The following is a 10,269-nucleotide window of genomic DNA, read 5'->3' as shown; positions in this document are numbered from 1 at the left end:
ATATAGAAATAATAAATAATGCATAGCATAACCATTGTATCATTCTTACTGCATATATGAAGCAGATGAGAAAATTAAAAAAAGAAAAGAAAAATCCATGAACTGTTACCAAACCAATTGCAGTGCACATAAACGGAGGATTAATTCAATGATAGGGGGAACTATTGAGATTCTCTGAAATGTGCATATTCTTACTGAATCATGTTGTCCATAAGAGAAATGTATGAAAGACAACACAAATATTGGACCATTTTTCAATCTACACTGCAGTAGCTTATCTCTCCAAATCTAAAGGAAGAAGAACTACCCCCTTGAATAAATTATGTACAGCCATAATTCAACTAAGAATCACAGGCATAACGCTTTAACAACTTCACCATGGACCCGTCTGTGTTCTTCGCAGGCATTGCTCCTTAGCTCCTTGTTGCTTATTCATCATCTCCATGACCTGTGGTTGTCAACCAACTCAAACAAGATCAGGAAAAACATTCATGACGATTGGCATATCATAAATTTGAGGGTTTTTAGAGGATTCCATGATTAAACAGTATGATCTCATGTGAGAAACCCATATCATACCAGTGAAGTGAAATGACAATCATGCTCTAACGGATACACAGAAAAACTCTGGAATTTCTAGACATGAGGAGGAGACAACTCTTAATTCATAAAATAAAGATGTGTTTTTGAAAGCATCTGGGAGATGCATGCAAGTATATGGATGATGATGCATCATGATAATAGGAGGGTATAAATTTTAAGTTGTTATAAAAAAAAAACAGAAATGGCAAAGAGAACTTTTCGGTACCTGATTTTTCAGCATTTCCTTGATTTCTTCCTGCAGCAACCAAAGTGCAGTCAATGAAAATGTAAGTATGGGTCTGCCATAACCAACAATTAGTAATATTCTGTAAAAATGATGATGGGTGCACTGAAACAAAGAAGGGAAAGAACATACATGTTTCTTCCGCAATTCTTGGTTCTCCTCTTTTAGGTTTGCAACTTCTGCTTGCAATTCCATTGTATAAGCCTAGCAGATTAAGAAAGTAAAAACCATAAGAAACTTCAAAGCATGAATTTGATACACACCATAATTTTACTAGTTACTTCAGGATAGAACTGTTTTGATCCGCTATAGTTATAACAAAATCAACAAGGTCAAGGATGTCAACCTTATTCAATGGTTTTATTGATTGTTATATGATAGAGCTTCAAACTACTCGTGTTGTTAAACAAATGCTCCATTGCCTTGTAACAAGGATCCTTATAACTCCTCATGACCTCGACTTCTCAAAATCTTTCATCTCTTCTCATGTCAGATCGCTATCAAATTACCATACTGTAGCATAATCTTTCATGAAGTTTTGGGATGCAGCATGTCACATACGGTAAAAGCAGAAGGTCAATGGCTAGTAAAACTCATTAAGATGTAACAAGACGAAACTGGGTGGGAAGGTGTTGCTTGAAGTGTATTAAAAGCAGAGTTAAAAATCTCCGACATATCTTGGCACAAAAAGGTAAATGTGATATCAAATGAGCATAAAGAGCTGACATAGCAGAGAAAAGTCATCAAATGAGCTGACTGATAACACTTTCAGATATCCAGTTCATAGATGATAATAATGCATATTCCAAATTGTCTACCTACGATGAATTTAAAAGCTATGAAGAAGGGAAGATTAGATGAACTAGTAAATAAAATATATATATTCACCTGCTTGCGAGCTCGTGATCTTGCAGCTGATTCTCTGTTCTTTATCATTCTCCTCTGCCTCCTCTCAGCAGCCTTTTCCACATTACTGCATTTCCTACCCCTCAAACTTCCATTAGACACATAAGGAACTGGCGAAACAGATGAAGTATCTCCACCACTCTTACCAATCCCATCTGATGAAAGCTGGTTAGCAGGTGATCCAGTAGAAATACCGACTGGCCCTCCTAAACCAACCATCCCCATCCCTCCACGTTGCAGTGCACCACCCTGAGTAAGTCCATGATCTCCAATCCCAGAAATTCCACCCCTAATTCCAGGACTCCCCAACTGACCACCACTTTGTAAAGGTATCTGAGCTCCATATCCAACAGCTGGTTGCTTAGGAAAAACTGGATGCTGGTGCTGTTGAGTTTGCTGCTGAGCTAACTGGTGCTGGTTTAAACTAACTCCATTAACGTTCAAAGGCAAATTGGAACGCTGAATACCAATTTTATTATCGCCTTCAGAAAGCCTATTCCCCATCAAATTTTGACCTCTGCCACCTTGTTGAAACCCAATACCAAACCCAGTATTATTACCCCCATTGACATTATTAACCTTCACAGCCAACTGGGTATCCTCTCTTACCACACCAGCCCTCACCAAAAACTCCTCTAAAGTCATCTCCCCTAAAGTCTGCTGCCTTTGTGGCATATTATTAGTACCTGCAGTTCCAATCCCGTCTTTCCCTATTGAATACTCCCTTGAAATATCTTTCCAAACTTCATCAACAGTTTTCTGGCTAAGTGTCCTTGGCAAAGTCAAAGACCCTTGCCTTTGTAACCCTCCATTTCCCTCTAGCCCACCAGTGGAAGAAGCCATTGTTTGAGTTTCTTCAGAACTCCAAATGCTCTTCAACAACTCATCCATGTTCATTGACCCAAAATCTTTGTCTATTCCACCCATAGTGCTTTGAAACTCATCAAAGGTTAGAGAATAGATTGATGTCTCTCTAGTTAACGGATTATTCCCCGGCGGTTTATCCCCGGCGCCGTCAGCTGATGGCGGTTGGTTACTTCCAAAGCTCTTGAAGTTCATGTTAGTCCCCATTAAAATCTGGATAAAACAGTGTCAATAAACTTGATCCCAAAAAGAATATAGATTATAGTCCTTTACTAGTATACTTTAATGAAAGCAAAATAAATTAAACCCAAATCAAATTATAGGTTTATATATTTTTTTTCTTTATTTGGGAAGTTCACGTTTTCAATAGAACCCAAAATTCAAGATCACGAACTCTTTATCAGTTTCAACTAAGAAAAAACAACCACACACAAAAACATATAACGAAAGAAAATAAAAAAATGAATGTAAAAATCAACTCTTTTTTTCTGTTCTTGAAGTGTTAGTAAAATCTAACATTTTGATGTGTTCAAGAAAATCTCTGTTTTCAATTACCAGAAAGTTGAAGATCTGAGGTAATGAAAACATTAAGCTTTCTAATTCAGAAAAAAAAAAAAAAAAAACAACAAATTTAACATACCAAATAATTGAAAGAAAACAGCAAAGATCAAAACCCAACCAAACCAAAATAAATACGAAGTGAACAAATTAGTTTATCAATTATCCAAAACAGCACCCTTTTTAAAAAATGAAAAAACATAAAATAATTTAAAAAATAAAAAATAGTAATATATATATTTTACCTTGTTAGTACTTTTTGTGTTTCTTTCCTGTTGCTTCTTCGGACAGCGTTTGGCTCCTCTTCTTCGCGAGTTAGAGCTTTCGAAACGCCAAGTGTCGGTTTCTCTTTTTTTTTTTTTTTTCATTTTAAGATATTAAATATATATTTTCTTTTTTTAATAATATATTTGTGGGCCGGGTGGATTGGCGAGACGTGACCAATGGGGAGGGTGTAGGAGGCTGTAATGACCAATTGAAAATCAAAATGGAAGGATATGGACCGCCCACGTTGCATGGAAGGAAAGGTGGGTACGGTGTGAATTTTATGGTTTTGGACTGTAGTGGCGTGGTTGGTTTTGTGGCGAGTAGCGACAAGAGATAAATGCTAGAGCGCGATGGAGCGTGCTTTTTCTTACCAACAGAATAAACTCTTGTGAATATTATTTTAATTTACTTCATAATGATACATGGATATAGTGTTTTAAAAGTTCACAAGTAAATTAAAATATAATTACATATTTTTTATTTAAATATATTTTAATTGAATATATGATTATCTTCTAATTTTATTGATGAAGTTCAAAAGCTTACGATGATATATTAAATCAATTTTCACCTATTATATATACACGTTTAAGAGAATAATCATAGTGAACAAGGAAATGGCACAGATATGCAATTCACTATTTGTGTTAGTTACTTAACGGCCAAGCCAACTGACATCTGTCTTCAATTATTAGGGGGGAAAAAGTAAACAGTGCACATATATATACTGACATCTGTCTTCCATTATGAGAATGAATGAGTGAGCTCTAACAAACAAACAACTGACACTTCCTCACGAAGAAATGATCGACTTCTTGACTTAAACGACAAAGCATGACTACTACTCTCTGTTACAGTCACGTAAGATGCGAAAAGTTAATGCAGTTTGGTAGCCAAAGCAGCATTTATGCATGTGGGTGTGCTTGATGTTTGTTGAGAGAGAGAGCAGTAGCAGAGCAATATAGAAAACTAGTGAAATCCTACTCCTTGACAGAGGAACCATGATTTAAGGATATATGCACATTTGGCCTTAGACCAGTTACCAGTCAAACCATTCAGCAGAACTCAGTACAATCTTTTAGGAATATGTTTTTCTATAAACTACATCCAGCATGTAAGAATTTTCAGTAATTGCCCTTAATTTCTACAATGTTAATTGAGCTCATAAATATGACATATTACAAACAATAAGAATAAAATTCAAAAGATCCTTAATAATATAAAGTGGTTGACAAGTTTCGAGCATTAACCTCAGGAAACCCGTCTACGCCGTCGGAAATGTTTGAGAATGAAGCTGTCTGCATATAGAGGATAGTTTTTTCTTATCAGGCCATTGATGCATTTCCTGTAAGAAAAGTCAACCATTTCTCCATCTTTTCGAACTATGAACAGACATCTTGAGTCTACAAAGTCAGGATGGTAACCAACCTGAAAACCAAATATGAGAAGCATTCATCATTTACTTAATCAACACAAGTTGGCCAAACAGGCCATGTTATCATTTAACTTGTGTAAATCCCAAAATCAAATTTTAATCACTCAAGAGGTTTCCTTTCTTTGAGCTAATTTTCCCCCTCAATTTTGCAAGTCCTTTCATTGATCTTGTAGTTTAACTTCTTTTATATAAATTGAAAACTATCCATTTTGGTCAAAAGTAATGCATGGGATAGGACCCCACATAACAATCTCCCCCTCCAGTTCCATTAGAAGGAGATCCATCACTATAGCAGTCTCATTTGGAACTAGCCTTGGACAAAAAATCAATTCCGACCAAGTTATTGCATAGCTCAAGTTTTTCCCTAGGAAGTGTCTTAGTCAAACTTATCTATTGTATTTAGCATGTATATGACATTCTTACTCAAATCTAAAGCACTCTGACTGTCACAAAACATTATATACTCTTTCTGATTTAACCTTAAATCTAAAGCCAAGGAATGGATTCCTTGGCCAAGGTAAGTTCCAAATGAAACTGTTTTTGTGATGGATCTCCTTCTAATGGGACTGGAACGGGAGATTGTTAGGTGGGGTCCAGTCCCATTCATTAATTTTGACCAAAAGGCCTAGCCATATGCCTTTTGTATTCTGCAACACATATTAGCCCTCTTAAATGGGGTGAGGGCTTGTGAAAGGGTGAATGGCTCAAACCAAAAAGGAAAAAAAAAAAAAAAGAAACGAAAAAAAAGAGAAAAGAATGCTATCAGTTTGATCAAGAGCCTGAATGAAGGTTGATCCGTGGTCTGGTTGAGTTGAAATTTTGTCAATGCATTCACAACTCAATGTTCTACATTCTGAATGGTGAAGATCGGGATTGAAGCTCTCTAAATACAAATCTATAATATATTTGTTGAGTCATCTATTTGATGAAATTTCTCAAATTCTCTCTCTCTCTAATTGTTGTTTAACTCTAATTTTAACTAGAGATGAACTTTGTATATCTATTATTTAGAAGTGGAGATTTTTCTAGTGATCCGTGGGTTTTTCCCTCTACATTTGGAGGTTTTTCACATAAATTTTAGTGTTTAGTTTTTCTTACATTATTGATTATTAATTTTTTTCTATTTGCTGTCGATTTATTGTGATATATTGCTTCCATGTTATTGTGTTTGTTGTTTTAAGCCCAACAAAAACATGACTGAAAAGACACCTCCATCATCCCAATCCCCTAAAATACTAGAAACCATTAAATTGCCAAAAATCTGAAGAGGTTGCATAGGTGGAAGAAATTTCATGTTTGAAAAGTTAATATGATGAGGCTTTTGGACCAAGGCGATCTGTGTAAGTTGCAATGCCATCCATGTTAATGGAGAGATCAAGAGTAACTGAGCAAGTCTAAGAAAGAATTTGGGACAAATAATATCAACTCATCTCCTTGGTAAAATTATGATTACGTGCAGCGTTGACTGCAAAATGTTTTTACTACCTGGGTTTTTATGTTTATGGGGCAATACATAATGGTGAATTTAATTCAATATTGAATAGGTTGTCCCACTACATAATGGTGATGAAAGCAATCATAATGCACATTTTCACATTTCTTATAACAAGAAAACTAATGAACAAGATACATCCTTGCATACAAATCAACCAGAAGATAAATCCAAAACAGACCCAAATCATATTCATGGGTTGATCTGGCTGGGTTCACTACATGTAGCCCAGCCCATGATCAATTCAAGTCCACAGGTATCAAAACTTATAGATAACAATAGTTTCTGCATGATCTCATCAAGAAATGAGAAGCACAAAGCCAATGAGGAAATACAATTACAAAAAAAATTAGTTTAAGTGATGGTCCTCCATACACTTAATTTAGACTCGAAAAAAGAAAGACCAAAAGGATGGAGAAAACTAAAACAGAAACTAAAATAGAATGCCTTATCAGTAGAAAATGTCAATATGCAGAGTAGAAATTACGATGATAGATTACCCTATAATCTTTCTAACTAGAACTAAGCATGAATTCTAAAATTTGTACATCAAATGAGCTGTTGAGCAAGTGTAATTGTCGTCTCTTTTGCCTCCACTATATCTACTAGTTAAAAGAGCAAAGAGGGAGATGGATGATATGAAGGCAATGGAAGTTGGGATGGGGAATATTGCTATCAGTGCAGATTCTAAACCTGCCAAACGTCTCCAGTCTACTTCAAAATTCTCAAAGCCAGAACTACTTCTTCTAGGTATAGCTCTCACCTACATTTCTAGATGCCTGCCCCTTCAAATTTACTGCATAAACTAGACTTGAGCCCGAAACTATGCACGGGACATGTAATTCTTTTAAAACATTTTTATTACAAAATATAACTGAAATTCAATTCAAATACATGTATTGGAATATCAAGACGAATTTGCACTCATATAGTGATTTTATATTTATGCAACTTGATTTGATCTAATCTTTTAAAAACAAGTACCGGTAATACTTAATTAAATTGGTTAATTCAAGCTTCCAATTACAATAAATTTCAGCAATCAAAATTTAAAAAGAAAAGGATGCAAAAGAAACATACAGTAATGTAATCAACTCCACATCCAATTTTCTTCTCAGACTCCGGATGGTACGGTAGCAACCTCTCAAGAATCGCCTTTTCGTGCTCTGGACTCAATCTATCTCCACTTCTATATCTGCATTGAATTTACAACTTTGCCATAAAAAGTTTGAATGAGATAAAATTTAAAACAAAAAAGCCAAGAAATTAAATTAATTACTTTCCAGAATGAAGAACCGTTCTAACAAAGCCAACGAGAGGAACAGTGTCCTCTAAAATCTTGTCTTCCCAATCATTCCATTCGCCTCTATTTCTTTTTCCCTCACTACCCTCCTCTTCTTCCGCAATTCCATCACTGTCCTTCGCTGGCAATATAACCGGCTTCCTTAACAAATCAGCGCCGTAAGATTCCTGGCTCTCGATTCTCCCGCCGTCGGGGCCGGTCCTCAACGAGCAAAACCGAACTCGGAGCGACGTCGTTTGGTGCAACGGAGAAGATAAGACAACTAAGGAGGAAGCGAAGGAGATAGGGATAAAGTAGGGCGGTGGTGGCTTGAGAATCGAAGCCATAGTGAGTTTACTGGATCAGTGAGTTTTTAAGTAGTTGAAGAAAGAAAAGAAAGTGTTAACGGTCACATTATCAACGCTGATAAAAAATATGGAGAGTGGTTTGCCATTGGAAAGGAAATCTAAGCTGATAAAAAGGGTGAGACCGCCCCTTTGTCCAGCTAGGCGCCTTTAATTTATTTTCTTTGGGCTGATAAAAAGGGTTGACAGAAATGGGCCCGAGGCCCAATATCTGCTCAAGACTTGAACACATGATTTTTGGCATTACTTTATTTTCTTGCAATAACCTTTTTTTTTTTTTTTTCTGGAATCACTTTATTCAAGTAAAATTTTGAATGCATTAAATCAATATAAAAGTGTATTTTCAACATCGTTTAGAAAATAAATTAACAAGAGAAAACCTAAAAACACAAAACGTATTTAAAAAAAAAAAGGTATCACAGTCGAAAATTTCAATTTTGCTTCATTTTATTTACACCTTGCTTGCATTCTTCATTTATTTAGTTTTGGCTTAATACCCGAATAAATTTTCAAAATTTATATCAAAATGTAAATAAGTTATTATATTAGATTGATTATGAAAATTTTAGATATAATTTTTTATTTAATGACATAAATGTTGACATCAAAAGATACCAATAAAAATATGATTCATAATGATGAAGAAAATTGAGATCGAACGATTATAATTTTTTAGCCTTAGAACGAATAATAAAATCCAATGAAGACATCCCAAGGTCTCGATCTTCTCTATTAATACCCTTTGTGTTATTATATTATACTGATTGATTCTAAAAATTTGTGATATGATTTTGTTTATTTGATGGCACAAATATTAACATAAAAAAATATCAATTTTATAAGATTTACTTTTAAGAAATCAGGCATTATTAAATCACTTGAAATTTCAGGTATACTTCTTAAACATACTTATGTGGGTTTATATTTGGAATTGTCATGTAGTAATACATAATTACTTTTGGAATTCATCAAATTGAAGTAAATCAATTGCGTGCCTGTAAAGCTACATGCACTTTCCATTGTACTGTTAAGCTTTAATGCTGTATCTTCAGTGTAGGCTAAAGCTGCTTGCATTTTGGTTTGTAAATTCTTCTTCATATCACAAGTTCAGAATAACTGTAAATGCCTTTCAATTGAGAAAGTCTGTATGACAAATTTTGGGCATTTTATTCTCATTTTACAGAACTACCATACATTGGTTGAGGATTTGCTTTGTGACAGATTCTCACACAGAAGCATAACCTTTCCCTGAACTCCGTGGAGAGCGAAAGCTTTACACAACAGGTTGCCGCCTTGCGGGTGTTATGGAAGTCCTCTCCATAATGACAGATACATCTAAACTTGTCCATATCAGGATACTTGTTTTATGTTTGCAAAAGCTGCAAACATATGGTCTGAGTGATCTTCAAGAAACCATAATACCGGAGGGTGAGCAGAAGCAGGAAACTTGAATCCGAGCACTCTCTGTCGACTGTCGGCATCCGTTGAGAGTAACGTGATCTTAGTTTCTTCTCAGCTACACTCTGCAAAAGCCCAAAGAGATTATTATATGAGATTGAGTTTGCCCTTCTTTAGCTCAAATATGTTCAATCCATTTTCACTGTAATTTTTCCTTCATACACCACAAGTTGCCAAAATTTTTCATTATAACTGCAAAAATATTCTGCAATGTATATACAACATTAACAACAAATCATTGTAACTCAATTATTGTTTTTATTTGAGGTTCAAAGCACTGAAATTAGGTTAAATTTTCATAATGTGAAAATTTCAACAAAATTTCCATGTGATATTTTGAAGTATTCTTAGTAAAATAATATTATCTGTTTATCTATTAATTTGGAGAATTTATTGGCGTTGAAGATTAAAAAAAAATGCTCTTCACGTGCTTAATTAAGTAATGACGTGTTTCCTTATAATTATGAATAATCATAAAAAATTTAGGTTTATACTAAAATTTTACACACAACAATAATTTTATTCAATAATACAAAAAATGTTCATATAAATTAGGGTTCAATAAATACAAATATAAAGTGTTTAGATATCAAAAATCGATTAGTATTTCTAAAAAAAATACTTACAACGAGAAAAAAAAAAAAAAGAAAGATAATAAAAGAAGAAAAGAATAAAAAGTACGGCCACGTCATCTTATCTGTCAACTTAAAGTGTAAACAAAGAAAAAGGAAAAGGAGATTGATATTTTGAACACTTCAAGTCTTCAGCAAATATCTGGAGCTATCGGTAACCATAGATGTGACGTGGCAATGTGAT

At 34.5% G+C, this 10,269-nt stretch overlaps 2 protein-coding genes across 7 annotated transcripts; both read right to left on the bottom strand.

Moving 5' to 3' along the window:
• Positions 1-170: 170 nt before the first annotated feature.
• LOC111315435 (ABSCISIC ACID-INSENSITIVE 5-like protein 5) lies at positions 171-3,560 on the bottom strand. Of its 6 annotated transcripts, XR_016330639.1 has the most exons (6): positions 3,237-3,311; positions 1,715-2,809; positions 1,173-1,351; positions 959-1,030; positions 809-838; positions 171-448 (listed from the first exon to the last, which is right to left on the bottom strand). XR_016330639.1 is itself a non-coding variant. In XM_089749203.1 (5 exons), exons 1-5 carry the CDS (start codon positions 3,520-3,522, stop codon positions 429-431), a joined length of 1,383 nt encoding a protein of 460 aa, XP_089605329.1. In that variant the 5' UTR covers positions 3,523-3,555; the 3' UTR covers positions 171-428. The 6 variants fall into 6 exon arrangements, 5 of the variants coding, with proteins under 5 accessions (XP_089605329.1, XP_089605327.1, XP_089605331.1 ...); XM_089749203.1 differs by lacking the exons at positions 1,173-1,351; positions 3,237-3,311 and adding an exon at positions 3,400-3,555 and having other exon boundaries at positions 809-881; XM_089749201.1 differs by lacking the exons at positions 1,173-1,351; positions 3,237-3,311 and adding an exon at positions 3,400-3,555.
• A 915-nt stretch (positions 3,561-4,475) lies between these two features.
• Positions 4,476-8,119, bottom strand: LOC111314848 (protein DCL homolog, chloroplastic). The gene is made up of 3 exons (XM_022916460.2): positions 7,628-8,119; positions 7,429-7,543; positions 4,476-4,849 (listed from the first exon to the last, which is right to left on the bottom strand). The coding sequence occupies exons 1-3, from the start codon at positions 7,975-7,977 to the stop codon at positions 4,673-4,675; spliced, it is 642 nt and encodes a 213-aa protein (XP_022772195.2). The 5' UTR covers positions 7,978-8,119; the 3' UTR covers positions 4,476-4,672.
• Between the last annotated feature and the right edge of the window lie 2,150 nt (positions 8,120-10,269).

Source organism: Durio zibethinus, chromosome 20 (genome assembly GCF_047325235.1).
Source record: "Durio zibethinus cultivar Kanyao isolate XHJ-2024 chromosome 20, ASM4732523v1, whole genome shotgun sequence".
In the NCBI taxonomy this organism is placed as follows: Eukaryota; Viridiplantae; Streptophyta; class Magnoliopsida; order Malvales; family Malvaceae; genus Durio; species Durio zibethinus.
This window is presented reverse-complemented; position numbering and strand designations above follow the sequence as displayed.